Here is a 17,896-nt window from a genome sequence, read left to right on the forward strand (position 1 = left end):
TGAAAAGTAAAACACGTAAAAAAAATTACACCACCTAAAAATTGGTGATACAATGATTTCAATAAACTCAAGTTATTTAAATCACAACCTCGTTATGAGAAACAAAAAAATAGCTGTGTAATTTAATTTATACTATGTAACATTTGGTAATTTCAGAGAAGAAGAAAATGTATGTATGAAAAAACACGAGAGGCCCTCTCCCTTCTAGCTACTGCTGCATTCCATATAGCAAGCATTAAACTGTCTGCTCAAAATTGTCTTGGTACGAGAAGACACTGATGCCTCCATAGCAGAATAATTTATCCTTTACCCAGCATCCACATTTTGTCGTGCACACAGAGGAAAAGAACCAAGCAAATAACTACACCAAATTCTACAGCTTGATTGTGGTCTTGAATTTGTCAGCTGTCACAGCCTCATAGGTAGCCTTTGCGGATAGGAAAGAAGCAATGTACAGCTTGGAGCCATGCGTCGTACATAATACAGATAAACATCACGTCAGAGTACAAACCAGATATTACTCTAAGGGGCTTGGCTACCAGCAGTAATTTTGTCTATTTGAGAGCATTTTTATCACACGTGACAAACAATGAATGTTTAATTTATGTACCTGCCATAATTAGGTGGTCTAAAAATTTACTTTCATTATGTAACAACCAAAAAATAATATTTAAGCAGGTTAATACTAATAAAAAACTACTTTGACCAGCATTTAAAAATTTTGTATTGATTGTCAATAGAAGCTCATAAAGGTGGCATCCCTATTAATATTATAAATGTGAAAGTGTGTGTGTCTGTCATTCTTTCACACAGCAACGAGCAACCGCTCAACATAATTTTTTGCATACAGATAATTTATGGGCCAGATAATAAAATTATGAAATTCCATCCCTCAGGAAGTGAAAAAGGAGTAAATTCAGTTTTATAATAGAAAATTATAGGAGGTAAGTCATAGACACACAAACATCAGTTTGTATCAGTTGTCTATGTCCGCCACACGGTCATACAGTAAGGTCTGACAACTTCCTATCCTTCTCCTTGGCAAAACCCATCCGCTTAGTGAAGCTCACGGCTGATAGCCAACGAGAGGCTCTTAACAATAGTTTAGTTCAGAACTTCGTCAATATATGGCATTGCTTTGAATTTTTAACGCGCTATCGTTTGGTGTGTCCGTAACGTCTTACCTAAGGGTCACCTGCTTGCCCACAAAATGAAGTTGAAGATTGGCGCCCCGGTTTTGCTGACGCATAGCCTTGATGCACTGAGACTGTGCAATCAACGGGATTTTAAAATCAAAACTTTTAGTTTTTCCAAAGTATGTCCTACATACTTGAAATTCTGTAGTGATATTCCTTATATTATGACGTGTTTAGCCCGGGCAACAACAGGTACTCCAGCTATATGTCAAAATTGTATAAAACAAATGTTAGTGAAAAATATTGAATTTTTCGAGATGTATGTACTCTTCTATAGGATTCATGACTTTCCAAAAAAAATTTTTAATTTTTTTTTTTGCAGAAATTACAATTTCACTAATACTGTATATGTTGTGTGTGTGTGTGTGTGTGTGTGTGTGTATATATATATATATATATATATATATATATCCCCCATAACATAATTTCCTCAGACTTTGGAACATGAATACAGTGCATGAGACCACAGTAATGTATAATGAAAAAATAAAAATACCAAAAATCTCATCTCTGAAGTCCCTCTGAGATGGCAAAACAAATACTGGCTCTTCCCAAGGTTGAATGGGTTTCGCATGTATCCTTGCAATTACTCCTGTGATTCCCTTTCAACTCTTCATTCTTCACATCCAACTTCATCTACATTTCCTTCTCAATTTCTAATGAAGAAAGCATGTTTGATGAGACAAATGGCACATTGATCATGGGTACTAGAGAAAACAATTCAAAATCATTTTAATTATTACAGTTCTTTGTAAAATAATTAAGAACAGTTCTACAAAAATAAAGTTCCCTGGGGCATAAAATAAATAATAATTTATTTGTGCAAGGTTTAATTAAAACATTACAAAATTTGAAAAATTTGTTGCTTTCATATCTTCAAGAAAGCATAACAACCACGAACTTTCTTTTGTAGAAAAAATGTCCAAACTTTTCTATTATAACAACAAACTTCTTTCTATTTTACCACAGCAATTAACTAGAAAAATAAATAAATAACATCTGCCAAAATTAAAAGTTTGTTCAGAAAAATGTCAGTAAAAACACAATATGTAATTCTTCTAAGTCTCTGAAGCGATTAGGTGAGAATGAGAACATTCCAATTTAAAACTGATTCAGTTCAATCTGCGACTGTCATGGTATGTAAATTATCTTTATATCTGTACATACAGATTTTGTACACAGCATAAAAATTTTTTGTTTAGTAAAAGATGTACCTACATTTGAAAAAAAAATGTTTAAAAACATGAGCAAACTGCAACAAGCAAACAGGAACTACAACGAATATATCATCCTTTCATAAGGATGTTACAGCTGCATTAGCAATGCAAACATGAAAATGAGAGCTATAGAAAAAAATAAAAAACACCTTTTCCGCAAACTAAGGCCAACATAGTAAACAGACGTATTGCAGTCTTTAATAAAGGCTGGCTGGTTAAAACATTTTTCAGAATACTTATACTACGAGAGCATAACATTCAAGTAAAAATGTTAATCAAACACTGCATTATATATATGAAAAAAAAAACTATATTGACTATTTTATAAATAAAAAGACAATGCTACAGATTTGTACAAATTTTCAGTAGGGTGATCACATTATAGTACAATACAGATGTATTCTTGAGAGGGCTACGTTAGCGTCTTAAGCGACTCAATCTTTTCTTTCTGCCGGTGGATTTCGTTGATCAAGCTTCGAGATAGGTTCGCCGGGGTGACCTGCTTGCCCAGGAAGTCTGCCACGAGCTCGTGCTCCGGCTTCCCGCCGCCGTGCGCGAGACACTCCCGCCTGTACCGCTCCCCTGCGGCCCTATCGAGCGGGTCTCCCTCGAAGTGCTGCTGCCAGATCCACGAGGCCACTGCCTGCGACAGCAGGTACGCGTAGTACTTGGCCCCGTAGCCCACCAGGTGGGAGAACCTCTGGTACCACGCTGTGCCGGGCACCGGCGGCACGCTGTAGTACTGCCTCTGCAGGGAGGACATGGTGTCAGCCGGGCTGCTGCCCAGCGCCGACGCACCGTGGTACTCCTGGTCCAGGGCCGAGTAGAACGCCTGCGCCTGCATGTCCGAGGCTGCCAGCAGGTGCTTCGAGCTGCACATCCTGGCCAGCATGCCCGCCGGCATCTTCTCCCGCGTCCGGAAGTGGTGGGCGAACTTCCCCACCACCCTCGGGTCCATGGAAAAGTACTCCATGAGGATGGACGGCACCTCGGCAAAGTCGGTGCTGCACCGGGTCCCGGTCACGTGCTGGTACTTGGTGCGGCCCAGCATGGAGTGCATGGCGTGCCCCATCTCGTGAAACAAGTTGTCCATCATGGCCGGCGTCAGCAGGCTCGGACTGACCCACGTCGGGGAGGGCAAGTTCAACATGAGGACCACGACCGGGTTCTGGTAGCTGCCGTCCCGCAGCTCTCTACCGCCTCGGATGGTGAAGTGACAGTCCTGCTGCGGTTTGCCGGGACGACCGTAGAAGTCGCAGTACACGTGTCCCAGCAAGCCCTCCGTTTCGTGAACAACGGCCAGTTTGTACACGTCGTCCGCCCACGCTTCGCCGGGCTCTACCTGCACGTTCTCCAACGAGATTCCGTAGATACGTCTCAGCAACAAGTCCAGTCCTTCCATGCAAGCCCCGAGGGATAGAAAGTGAGAGTAATCTGCTGTTCCTACTTGCAACCAATCCTGCTTGGCTTTACAGCCATAATATGCTACGTCCCATGCACGCAGATCATCTTGGACACCATCAGCTTGTTTCATTTTCCTCAAGCAACTATAATCTTTTTCAGCTTCTTCTTTTAATTGTTTGCAAAGGTTGTCTAAGAAGTTAAATACCATGTCTGGAGATTTCGCAATACTTGATTTTAAAGCTCTTTCACCGTACGACCGGAAGCCACATATCTTTGCCAACTCGTAACGAGATGCCAGTAAATCTAAAAGCACTGATTCTTGCCGTTCATCTGGACTAAAATAAACCTTATACGACAGTTCACGAACGAACTGGTTAGGTGACTCTGCAACCAAGCCAGTTACCACAATTTGGTTCCCACTAACTGAAAAATGTTTTCTAAGGTGTTCTGGGATAATTGTTTTGGAGAAAACTCGGGGGGAAAGTGCACCGGATACAAACTGCTGACCTAGCTGGAGTATTGCATCATTGAGCTGCACAACCTGATGTCGTTGATTTTCAGGAAGGTGAATCCCACACTGCTCAAAGTCAAAAAGAAACAAACGAGAAACATGATCATCAATTGACGTTGTTGGAATCTTGTCTCCATTATCAACTACATTTCTTAGTGCTGCATACAACTCATGATTTGTGTTAAGCTTTTCGACAATGCCACTGATACTGATGCAAGTATCTTCTGCTGCTCTGGCAAATTCTTCTCGAGGATCTGCTATCCTTATAAATTCTGCAAGATCTGCTACCCTACATAAGGTATCAGACAGTTCATCAAATAATTCAACCATCTTACGTTTCCTATCGGACTTACAACATTCAAATACAAGATTCTGGGCTTCAGAGATTGCTTTATTTTTGAGCTCATAAAAACCTTCGGGACAACAAAGTTCGGGAATACCAAACAAACCAGTGTTATTAGGTGAAAAATTAAGGCTCATTTTACATTTTGGCCTAGTATTGAACGCTGATGCTAAAGGTGTCCATGTACTGACAGACAATCTTAAAATACTGCTGCCTTTTGCAAAACAAAGAGTAGGAAAAAGAGATTTCCCCAATAATGTCATTTTTACAATATACGAAATAACAGTTATAATTTCTTGACTAGAAGATACCAAATAAACAATATATACACCCGAGGTTATGTTGAACAACCACAACAACATACGTCATGCTCGTCATGCTGTTGTGGTTTTAAAAACAAAATTCAGGGAGGTCAGAGATTTTCAATTGTTCAAGCCGTACTCGTAAAAGTAAACACGGTAATATTCTATTCTACCATTTTAAATACCGCTTAACATCGGTTTACCATTTCCCATCAGATCTGTCGAAATAAGATATTATAATATTATATTCACAAGAATTTTTTCTCATCACTAGTAAACAACGGTAGTGAAGCTATTTCCAATATCAAAACATTATTTTCCTGATGTTGGCTAACCTTATGACATTCGTCATTGTCAGCTGATCTGAAGAGGTTATGGTACGGAGTAATGCGTTGTTTTGTGGAATATTAGCGCTTGGCTGAACTAGTGTGACCATGTCAGATATTGAAAACAGTAGTTTGCGAAATATCATTTAAACAAATTTTAAAATGGTTGAACCTATTTTTGACTATCAGTTTCGTCTGATACTTATAGGCGATAGTACCGTGGGAAAAAGTTCACTTCTGAAATATTTTACAGACGGCAAATTTGCAGAGGTTTGTTGCATGCTTTTGAAAGAACATATATTTTTATAAAAATCTGTCTTGTTTTTTAATTATATCATGATCTTGCCTTGGTTTAATCAATGACTAATGGAGTTATTCATCTTAGCTTTCAGATCCAACAGTAGGAGTTGATTTCTTCGCAAGACTAATTGAAGTTAAAGATGGTACTCGTATTAAACTACAGTTGTGGGACACAGCTGGACAAGAAAGATTTAGGTAATTTTGTTTTTGTGTTTTGCTACATGTTTTGTGTAGTAATGAAATTGCCATTATTCATGCTCTTTCCTTAAAAGAGCCAGCATCATAGTAGGTTTAACTCATTATTGGTTTCGGAAACGTTTCTCTCCAACCAACGACATGTACATAATAAAGATATGAAATCTAGATTACCATCATTCTCCTTCCCTTAACAAGTCTTAAATAACTTTTCTGTGGTTACTGTGCAAGTGGCAAAGTTAAGTTTGCACTAGCGATTCTGTAACACTTTGAATTATTCTTTTCAACAATTTTCAAACACTTGTGACAGTTGGAAACTTTATTGTTATATTAGTGTTAATTTTATGTTATTTATTTATTTATCAATGAGGTTATTTGTTGCCACAGTACTGTCAAGTTAGACAGACGTACATATTTTTTTCACAAGACTATCAATTTAATTAAATACATGGCAATCTCTATAGATTTTATCTATCACAACAATGTAATGTGCTTAGAGAAATTTTAAAATTGTTCAACATATACATTTACTAAAACATACATTTTTACCAAAAATCTTTGAATTTGTACTTGTTTTTCAGCAATAGAAATTCAATAGTTATGTACAGAATGAAAGTAATCTTTTCTGCAAACGCATTTTGTCTTTAGTAAAATTTACACTTGAAGCTAGGTGGCACAGTGGTAAGCCGTGGAACTGTCTTTGATAATATTCTTACATTGTGGCTTTCACATAGTGCAGATGGGGATCTGGGAACGTGCCGAACCCTCAAGACACAGAAATCTCTGGGCTAACGGCAAAGTGCTGGGGAAGAGGGTAGCGAAACACCACTGCTTATAGGATTAGATGCATAGTAATAATGGTGGGATATGAACTACCTGCATTGCCCCCCAACTGCAGGCAGGCACGCGGACTGGATGTCCAGCCGACCAACTAGAGTTTTTATTTTATTTTCTTAAATTCAAAATTAGTAAAACAACGTTATTATTCAAATAAAACATTATTTAGTGTTTATAAGGTGGTATGAATTTCAGGTTCTAGATTGTTATATTTTGTCTATTTTTAAGAAAGCTGCCGGTATTTGACGTGTATACATGTTAATTTTGTTTGTGAATGTGGAATACATAAACATGCATCTTATAATGATTTTACAAATTGGCTATTGTGTGAATTTGCGATATTGAATATTTATTACAGTATTTCATCAGATTCATGGTAAATTGCATTTACTTTCCCCAATAATATGATTATGTTTCATAATGATTTTGGAAAAGTCTATTTTTTTTTGTAGTTTTACAATTTTTTTGTCATGTGCAAATTTCCACAAAGTTTGTGTGTTTATTTAGTGTGATTTTATTCTAGAATGCTGGGCGATTTAGAGATGCTAAGTGTTTTCATGTTTAGATGATTATAAGTGGCTTTGAAATCAGAAAAAATTAAGCATTTGAAATCAGAAAAACTCGTAAATATACCTACAAAATGACATTAATCGCATAAAATAGCTGCTCTCGCAAACGATTAATGAACATTTTCTCAAATGAGTTTAAGTTTTATACTTTTCATAAGCTTCCTATTGAAATTTTGCCTTTTAAGAAACTATGTGCAATAAATAGCCTCATTTTGATATTATTTCTAAATGAATATTACATTGTTACCTGCATTGTTTGAAACCTCAGGTTATAAAGTGAACATTTATGCAAAAATATATTTATCCAAGCCTTTCTAATATGATAAAAACACCTGTTACTATGAAGTTTTTCATCTGTTAGGCCTTATTAGTATTTTTGCAGTTTTAAAATTTGTGAACTTTTATTTTAACTTTGTGTTTGTGAATACCTACTACTAAGTTTTGTATTATCCTGTACAGGTTCATTCACCCAGTGGTATTGGATATGTTGCATTTATTTTATTCAAAATACTAGATACAAATCACTGCAACATGAAATGATAAATACTGGTACACAGTGTCCAAAACTGACACAAACATGTTTCACCAAAAAGCTGCATTCTCTTAACATGAGGATAAAAAAAACTATTTGTAATTAATGGTTTACCTTGTGATTGATGTATCTCAAAATACAGAAATCATTTGTAAATCCCTTTAAACCTTTTTGTAGTAATAAATCAAATGATTTCATTGCCTGACTTGCTGTTCTCTTTTGCTCCAACATTGATGTTAAGCGCTCCTAGTGGCATACACACAAAAAAACATGTCTAATGTGTAGTTGTGGACCCAGAGACTGTGAAAAACTTTGTGGTGTTTGTAGAAAAAAATCTGTCCCCAAAGCTTATGCTAACTAAACCATCAGGCATAACGTAAATATTTTAAAGCTGCAGGATTGCAGAATGTGTGTTAAAATTAATAGATAAAATAATATCTGATACAAACTCTTAGAAATCTATATATATAAAAAAATTAAGAAATGTTTTTATTACATGTGTGAGATTTGACTTATCAATTCGACAAGGCAAAACAACTCAGCCTCAGTATCGTAGCAACTTGAAAAGTGTCTTAAATTTGGAATAATTTGTAGATATGTAAAATGGAAAAAAAAAAATTATATTTATTTGTTTTAAAAGTAATGAACAGAAGAATCTGAGGTTGAATAGTTACATTTTATTTTTAAACGTCGTCAATGTTTAGCTTCACTGTCCTCTCTAACGTGTCGGCGCACGTGGCAGGTCCATCACGAAGTCGTACTACCGCAACTCGGTGGGCGCGCTGCTGGTGTACGACATCTGCAACCGGGCGAGCTTCGAGCACATCCCGCTGTGGATGATGGAGGCCAAGCGGCACATCGACCCGCACCGGCCCGTGTTCGCGCTGGTGGGCTGCAAGCTGGACCTGGCCTCCGCGGGCGGCCGGCGGGAGGTGTCCCGGGACGAGGCCCGCTCCTTCGCGGAGCAGGGCGGCCTGCACTTCGTGGAGACGTCCGCCAGGACGGGGGTGAACGTGGAGGAGGCGTTCCGCGTCGTCACCCAGGAGATCTACGCCCGCATCCAGTCGGGCGAGTACAAGGTGGAGGACGGCTGGGACGGCATCAAGACGGGCTTCCAGCGCGCCAGCGGGCTCGACTTCAATCTCGTCGAAGCCGAGGCCGAGAAGTCCACGTGCTGTTGAGGTTTTATTGTTTTTTTTGTTGAGCTAATGTTTTTTTAATTGCAATGACGATTGTGTGTAGATATTAATGTACTGTGTGGTAATTATGGTACAGTTCATAGACGAGCTATTGTTTCGTATGTACTACATGTACATAACTATGTGAATAAGAAAAGACGATGCTCCTTTTACATGATGTATAATTTCTTGTAGAGTGCCTTTCCTACACATCAATTGAATTCAGATGTCGTTCTCTTCTCTAGATTCTTTTTTTTTTTCTCATGAAACATTTTATTTGGACATACACTGTTCAGTGTGTTCTATTGAGTTTTAAGTAAACATTTCTGCAATATAAATGCTATAAAGTAATCCTTAAAAAGCTGTGTCATAGCAGGTCCAAACGTGTTATGGATGTGAAAGACAGAATAAAGTTAGTCAAGCCTCATTATTTGATCTCTTTTGATACTAAGTCATAATCACTTTCTATTCTGCACGCAGCAATTCTGTGAGCTTAGACTCTTACAATACGCTACAAACCTGTTCAAAGTGTCCTGTTCAAATGATCGCTTGCAATTATTTTTCAGTGACAGTTGGGAACGAGCGAGAAATCTTAATAACAGTAACAATTAACTTAATAACAGTATGTTCCTATGAGGTGGAACCAATATAGCCTTTTTTGAATTATCAAAACATTTCCTCTTTTACATCTGAATCAGGTTGGATCCATTGCAATAAATAGCTTCTGTGAGATTGTTTGACTTGCAAATGACCTACAGTTGATCGGCATTTGGCGAAGCTTCTTGAGTTAATGTTAGTTATCTACCTATGTATTTTTAATTTATGTGTCCAAAAAGAGAAAAAAATTTAACTTTCCATCCAAGTTTGTCATGTTAAAAGATGAGTATGTGTGTGTGTAGTTGACTTCATCTAAAACGTTTTACAGGAATACTCTACTAGTCATTAATTGGACATTCTGTGCATAATTGACGGAATCTGGAATTGCATTGTCAAATAATAACAAACGTTTGATTTTTTTTAATAATAAAGTGAGACTATGAGACTAGTTAATTAAACAAAAATTCAACTCTATGAAAGATATGTACTACATTGGTACATACAAGTTTCCATGATCTTAACATTAATCGTCATCAGCGTTTAAAGTTTATTTTGTACCTTTGTTTTGAGACCATGTAATATGTTCATTTTAATTCGGTCATTTTGCATGAACCTTTTAAGATGGTTTTGCCTTTCTTCAGCTCTGTGTAGGTGTGTTCATCACCGAGGTGAAATACCTCTTATTTACCATTGCAAATTGTTAAATTCTTTTGTAATTTTAGTTATTTTTAATTATTTCACTCATTATTCTAGTTTTATTTACATCATTCAAAAGTATTTTGTATGTAATTTCTTAACCATTTTGCCTAAAACAAATTATTTGAAGTTGTCTTTGTGTTCTTTTTTTACTCTCCTTTTAGATAGTACGTGAGTTGTTACGATATGCAACTTAAAGCCCATTACAGATATACAGATTTTGTTTTATAAAGTAACAAATATTTTTTTAGTGTGTAAATTTTGCTTAACTTTGTTAGAAGTTAAATTTTTTTCTATGTGATACTTGCCAGAAGTGTACCTGACTAGAGACTACTAAAAGAAAATATTTAATTCATATTTGCAAATGTTTATATTTAATTTGTTACTTTAAGTACATTTTTGTAAGTGACAACATTTTTAATGTTCATTGGTTTTAAATGAAGAAAAAATAATTGGTTACATAAAGTTGAGATTTTTGGTAGTAGCAACAAGTTGCTGTCAGGTACCTCGTTAATTTGTTTAGCGATTCTTATAGATCTTTTATAAACTCCCTTAAAAACTATACTGGTTAGAACATATAGACTAAATAATATATGAATATTTTATATTAATTTGTCACACAGTTTAAATTAACGAATATAAGCTGCTTGTGTGTTTTAATTACTAAATACATATACAGTTACAAGTGAATTGATCTTAAATTAAGCTACTAGTGATGAACATAGTGTTAACTAGGTCGAACGGAAGTAGCTGGGTAGTAGAAGTTTCTGAACATCTCCTAACAATTACAGTTACATCTTTGAACAAAGTAAAATACTGTATTATTAAGCTGCATGTGTGATTATAATAACTTAGTGTACTCTATTATTTCTTATTTAAATTTTTTTATAAGAATAAAAATTACTTTTAGAAGGTGCTTATAATGTTATACTATAAATCTATGTTGAACAGATAAAAAAAAAAAAAGGAATTCTTTTTAACAATGTTAGCTGCAAGGAGTGAACAAATTTTTTAATAATAGCATAAACTGTTAGTATCATTTAGGTTACTTTTTGTGTGTTTTATTAAGCCATTTGATATTTTAGTTGATTGCAACAATCTTTATCCGATTGTAGCAGTGCTAAGTAATCTTTGACTATCTGGAAATTTAGTGAGATTTTATAGCAGAATTATTTGACTAATTCTGTTTCTTTCGCGGTTAAGTTATACTGTAGTGCTCAAAACAAGGTTATTCACAATCTGAGAAAGTATAGCATCTTAAAGTTTAGTCAAAGAACTACACAGGAAAAGTCAACTAACTAAAAGCCAAAGAGTGATTTTGGACGAGTAGCAGAAACATTTACATCTCTTGTACTCGTTCAGAACTGGCCTAGAAGTTATTTTTTTCCGCCTTGTTGAATTGACTGCCAATGTCATGAATGACATACGCATGTATTAATGTAAAAATCTTAGAGGGTGTGTATTTTTCCTTAATGCTAATGTGTTTTTCAGCCCTTGATGTAATTTTCTTTGAGAAGTTTATGATGTACGAAGAGACTTGATGCATATTTCTGGTGTGGTAAATGGTGAAGATTGATCTGGTCGAGTTAACTCTGTAGTTGACTGTAAGCAAATTGTTTAGTTCAACTGACTTAAAAAAAAAAATGTTGAATGAAATCTATGTCTTTTGTCACTGGTACCTTTCTTTTTATAAATAAAACTTCTGAAAATTCCTAAAAAATATAATTGATTGGAAACTATTTTATAAATATTGGCTGCTTGTCTTAGATTTTACATGTCCATCAATTTTGAGGGAAACATCATTAAAGAATTACATAATTGTATATGTCATGTTATATAATAGATTGTGCTGATTTATGTAGAAGTTGCGCTTATGAAGGAAGTTGTCACAAAAAGTAAACAACGAACAATACTTTGCAGTCTCATGAAAGTATACTAGCTGTGTCTCAAACTGCCATTGACGACTCACTGGTAGGTCTGATAGCTAAATGCAACTGTATATAGCTATATAAAATAAATAATTTTTATCACTATTGGGTTATGGTTGAAAATTTTGGTAACTTCCACCCTGGTGGATATTTAATGTAAGTCCTTTTCAAAGATAATCTTATGGAATAGTGATATTGTGAGAATTATTAGATAATACATATCTAATTGTGTGTAAATATTGTATGTATTATATGTATTTTGTTTGTATATTGGAACAGTTCCTTTTGTAGAAACAATATTTTTTTTTGTTTGTCAGAATGGGAATCTGCATACATGACTGTTTTGGAATCATGTGTTAAATCAAATAGTTGAGTAAATGATTAGGATTTAAAACACTGTATCTCACATGTAAATTTGTGCAACATTGTAGTTTAAGCCCTGCTACGCTGTAATGTTTTATATTGCCTAAAACCCAGTGTACTTCATTCAGCAGCTAGTTCATACTCCCAGGATGTTGACGATAACTGTCATTCAAGGTAAAAATTGCAGCAAGTACTTTTTTCCCCCCACATGATGCATTACTTGAACTGTTTGAAAATACCTGATATAATTTTTGCTTACCGTGCTCTAAACTTCAGAAATGTCTTAGCTGTGCTATTTTAAAAAAGGGAATAGTAAAGTAAATGCAAGAGCAGGATTATGTTGATTCATAGAGAAAAAAAAAATATTAAAAATCTTCCCAGAACCCTGAAAAATTAGTGGAAAATGTGAGGAAACACTTGCTTCAGCCACTAGTCTTGGCAGCATCTCGGTGTGTGCTGAAACATGTTATGGGATTATGCCCATACATGCAGCATACTTAAGTATTTACATGTATTGTACAGCACAGTTACGACTTGTTAGCTTCTACTCCAGTCACTGATTGTAGTATTTTATGCTTGTGGTTTTCCAGTGCCACTATTTGCAGAGTCAATGTTGTCAGTTGAAAAATTAAAAAAAATTTTTTTTATTGAAATTTTTTTGTAGCCATAGTAAAGCATGTCCCTAAATTGTGGTTGATATATAGTGATCTGATCTGAAAATTGTGAAATTTTATATTTAAAAAAAAGGGTGGTGAGTTGGTTAAATGCCTAGTTTTTATGGTTATTAATTACTAAACCTGTGCGAATATGCCAGTTTTCGGATACGAACACGAATAGTTTATTATTTGTATTCAATTCATCATCAAATACTAACACTTCAAAATAATGAATATTTAATTGCCTACAAATATTTGACATAGTATATCTCGTGAGTTTGTCGTATAACAACATTCACTGTTGAGGTTAAGTCATTTGTGGGATGTAAATACCCACTTTTTGATGTTTTAATGGACTTCATAATCAAAAACAATAATTCATGTTTTAAACATGCAACAAATATTCAAAGATTTTCCACTATTATCTCCGTAAACAGTAGTGAAAAATCGTGTGAATGATTAAAAACACAGAATATTTGTGACATTTAAAATTTGAAAACAAACTATTATTTGTATTTGCCATCGCAACGTATCAGTAGTGGAAAAAAAAAAATTATCGTAGACAGCCGTGGACTATAACATCACAAATCACTGACACACTACCATGCAACATGGTAGCAACTGACTTGCTGTAAGTTATATTACAAAACATATGTTGAGACTCAAAAATAAATTAAAAATGTAAATAATGTTTTCAGATTTCAGATGAAATTAGCAGGAATTGTGTTTATACAGTTAAATTGACTGCCGTTAATGAAAGCACGTGATTAAACTACGTTTTAAATATGTTATTACAAGTTTATTTAATCACAAATTAAAAAAAAATAATTATGAAATGGATTGGATTTCACAGTATTTTGCAGTTCATGAGAATTTTTTTGGATAGTATGCAGAATAGCAGATTCTGTAAATTAGGCAAAAAGTAACTGAATGAAAGGTTTGTTGGTTAGGTTAACTGTATTTTTTCTTTAATTTTTTTTATTTTTAATATTTGAACAAACATCTTATGTATTATTATTGTATCTGACTTAACCTAATCAACCTTTCACTTCAGTATTATTTGTCTAATTTCCCAGAGGACACAACACTTCACATATGCTTGTTCTTTTCCTCTGTATTTTATTTATGATGCGAAAAAAATTTTTTTTTAAGATATTCTAGTTCTCAATCTTACTATTTGAATTCTATATTTGTATTTGATTCTAACAAAAAAAAACTTAAATTTGCACAGGTCTAGTTAATACTGTTAATTTATATTCAAAACACAGCTTATTATTTAACAGCCCATAGTTCATTGTACATTTAAGACAGTTACTTATCATTTAACATACCATGCACTTCAATATTTGTGTAATTCTCAATAGGATTAATATAAGGGGAACAGATGGTCTGGAAGTTGTGTTCCAAATCTAATGTTTGCAAAAGTGTTTGCCCAACAATTCAATACTTAACTGCACCAGAACTGAACTCTTAAAAAAGAGTAAAGTTATTTAGAAAGTAATTTACACCCAGTTTTAAACTGAACTTTTTAAAGTGGTAGAGAATTTGTATCAGTAGGATAGGATATGAATCACAGGTCATCGTAAAATGTCTACGTGACGTAATTTTTTCCCCCCTTGTGAGCCAGTGCTGGTCGCTGGACCACAAACCAAAATAATGCAAGGTCAAGTGAACTGCCTGATGTCATAAGTAATTCATTATATAAAACTGTGGAAAGGTGCCAGAAGAAAATTGGTTGACTGAAGTTTGTTAACAATGAAGACAAATTTTGTACTTGAAATTTTATAAAAATATGTTGTGTGTCGACATAGATATGTAACTGTGGAAACTTATAATAACTCCCTACTATTGCATTACATTTCTTCATTTATTAGAAATTCATACAATAAATGAAGTTCTGATAGTGTGAAATTGCTATCGAGATTAAAGTTTCTTCTCACCATTATATTTACATGTACACTACCTGATTGTGTAGTGTTTTGTCAAATACATTAAACAAGCTTAAAGATATTTATCATGGCTTTTTTTTTTGTTTACCTTTTATTAGTTCAAATTCACGTGCACTTTAGTATATACCTATTGTACAGGTTAGAAATACACACTAATCTTCAACTACTTTATGTTCTGGAAACAGTAAACCTGTTATTTTTAACACAATTTTTTCTTCATAATCTTATATCAGAATAAATTATATCAAACTTGTCCTTTTTGGTGCTAATTGTCTAACATATCTTCCATTTATTATCTATTTCTAGTACTCTTCCACCTGAAATTTTTATTATCCATTTTTAGTACGCGTTAGAAAATTTTTGGCACATTAAGTACCTCAGTTCAACGAATAGGAATCGGTAAAGCAACCATATAGAAAATGTACCTGCAGACTAGGTCTGTGTAATGCTAGTTTTTTTTTTATGCGAAGCGAATATCAAAGTGAACGTTTAAAATATTCTGGAAGCATAATTATTGTTCTTGGTTAAGCTGTATTACACTTATTTTATTAAATACAGTTTGAAGTAAAAAGAACCCTAGTTACACATTTGTGATGTTTGAACTCATTAAGGACTAACCAATTGGGCTGTATGTGATCTTTATTACAGCAAAACTTACAACAACAAAAAACTAAATATTTCTTTAGGGTTCCAATGTTTTAAAGCTTTGCAACAAATATGAAGCTTCATCAGATGCGAAACTTTGCATCATAACCAAAGCGTCAAATAAAACGAATAGCAAATTAGCTGACAAAGTCGAATCAAATATGAAAAAAATTTTGATTTATTCAATTAGTCGAAGCTTTGGACAGCATACTGCAGACATGTAATTCAAGGAGAAAAAAATTATATTTTTATTTTTCATAAATATGAAAATTTGACATTCAAGTTCTATGCATTGTAAAAGGAAACAAAACTATATTTTTACGTAGAAGATAAAAGATCATCAAATACTTTTCACAAGTTGCTGAAAACTTAAAATATGGCATTGGTCTCCACTGCTATTTTTGCACCTGCCCTGCCTCAAGACAAAGTATGCCGTGACAGAAAAACAGTAAGACAGCTCATCATCAGAAGACACTGACCAATGCGAACACTACCTAGTCTACCAACTGCCACATCACAGTGTTCCAGAGACAGTATTTTACAAGCTGAAAGACAATAGCCATGTTACAGTACCATATAGAGGTACATTACATCTTGAACAAAAATGCAAAGTTATCATAAAAGCATAAAAAGAGCAAACATATACTACTTACTACAAAAAATTCACATATGTAAGCATGTTGGGTTAAAAAAAATATTCAGAAATTACAAGTAACAACTTGAAAATTGTGGTGTTATACAGGCCTCAGTCAGACCTAGGCAAAAAAGCTGATCTTAAGTATACAGTGATTTGAAAAATGTATACATATGAAAATACAAACCATCACTGGATTAATGAGTAGGGGAGGTTGGAGTTAACTGGACCGGAAAATTTCTTTCCTCGTTATTTTGCAGAAATAATGTCAATTCTTACAATTTTATTTCATGAACACTAACATACCTATGCACACCAGCTTTAGTATTGTCATTGCACATTTATTTCTTACCCCATTTCAGAAAAAAATAATAAAATAAATTTCGGTACAGTTAACCCCAGTGGGTGGGATAACTGGACCACACATTGGGGTTAACTGAACCATTTGAGTGAAAGGGTAAACATACAATCTCATAGCTTCAAATGTAACATATATAACACAAATCATTCTAAATTGAGTTAATTATTTAAAAATAACCAAAGTAAGGTCAACTTTCTTCAGTTCTAGTGGACACTGAATTTAGTTAGGTACATCAATTGGGAACCATATCATGTTCTTGTAACGAGCTCTTGTGCCATGCATTGGGCTAGGTAGCTAAGCAATTACTTCGCTCGAAGCAATGAAGGTCTCTTCTTCATTTGCAGCTTCAAAATTGGTTGTGGAGACAACCGTCTTGTAAAACTGAACTGGAAGTCCATCATCATACATTTTCACAACTTGAGCAACATAACTGCGGCTGCTAGTTGGAGTTTTGCCTTTTACTTTAACCACAATAGTGTCTCCACTTTGAACTGATTCAATATCTTCATCGCTGTTGAACAAATCATCAGAAGAATCAACATACTGTAATTGATCAGGATCTTCTGAGTCGCTGCTGCTTTCTTCCAATATTCGACGTGCTCTGTATGTCTTGACTTCAGTCCTGTTTCGTTTTGTTGACAATTTCTTTGCTGCTCTGTTGTTTGCTGCTTCCTGCAGCTGTCATTTTACAGGTGTGTCTGTGAGGACAGTTGATTTTTCTTTCCTTCGACCTTTTTTTGTTTCTCCTCTTTCAACCTTGGGATATGGCCAAATGTCTTCAGGAGACCGAATTGTTGATTTCAGTTCCTCAGAATGAGGCTCAGTATTCCCTATGTTGTCATCTCTACATGTGCTGCCACTGGTCTGTGTCGCGCGCTGGGCCGGAATGTTCGGTGGGAGTGGGGTTTGTTGGGCCCCTTTGTTTGCTCACTTCGTCGCGCCGGCCTGTCTGACCCTAATCCCCTTTTCCTGCGCAAGGTGGCCGTCCCGTGTCCGTGCTGTGACTTGGTGTGGACGAGAAAAAAAATGAACAGATAGATGGGCTAAAAAAAAAATGTTTCTTTTTCGTGAGAGTTTTTGTAAAATGAAAGTGAAGAAAATCTTGATTTTTCTTTCTTCGCCCCACGGAGCGGGCGCCAAATGCCGTCGTCCGGGTT

The 17,896-nt window shown here is 35.0% G+C and overlaps 2 protein-coding genes across 2 annotated transcripts; one reads left to right on the plus strand and one right to left on the minus strand.

The window, feature by feature from the left end:
- Nucleotides 1-1,916: 1,916 nt before the first annotated feature.
- LOC134532756 (mitochondrial intermediate peptidase) lies at nt 1,917-5,234 on the minus strand. The gene has a single exon (XM_063369574.1). The coding sequence runs from the start codon at nt 5,031-5,033 to the stop codon at nt 2,826-2,828; it is 2,208 nt and encodes a 735-aa protein (XP_063225644.1). The 5' UTR covers nt 5,034-5,234; the 3' UTR covers nt 1,917-2,825.
- On the plus strand, nt 5,061-15,160 carry LOC134532757 (ras-related protein Rab-39B). The gene is made up of 3 exons (XM_063369575.1): nt 5,061-5,569; nt 5,685-5,794; nt 8,475-15,160. The coding sequence occupies exons 1-3, from the start codon at nt 5,462-5,464 to the stop codon at nt 8,911-8,913; spliced, it is 657 nt and encodes a 218-aa protein (XP_063225645.1). The 5' UTR covers nt 5,061-5,461; the 3' UTR covers nt 8,914-15,160.
- The last annotated feature ends 2,736 nt before the right edge of the window (nt 15,161-17,896 follow it).

The sequence above is a fragment of the Bacillus rossius genome, chromosome 6, assembly GCF_032445375.1.
Source record: "Bacillus rossius redtenbacheri isolate Brsri chromosome 6, Brsri_v3, whole genome shotgun sequence".
Lineage (NCBI taxonomy): Eukaryota > Metazoa > Arthropoda > Insecta > Phasmatodea > Bacillidae > Bacillus > Bacillus rossius.

Coding starts and splice junctions, on each gene's coding strand:
- LOC134532756 (XM_063369574.1), bottom strand. CDS start 5,033: ATGTTGTTGTGGTTGTTCAACATAACCTCGGGTGTATATATTGTTTAT.
- LOC134532757 (XM_063369575.1), top strand. CDS start 5,462: ATGGTTGAACCTATTTTTGACTATCAGTTTCGTCTGATACTTATAGGC. Junction 5,570..5,684: donor CAGACGGCAAATTTGCAGAG/GTTTGTTGCATG, acceptor TATTCATCTTAG/CTTTCAGATCCAACAGTAGG. Junction 5,795..8,474: donor GCTGGACAAGAAAGATTTAG/GTAATTTTGTTT, acceptor CGCACGTGGCAG/GTCCATCACGAAGTCGTACT.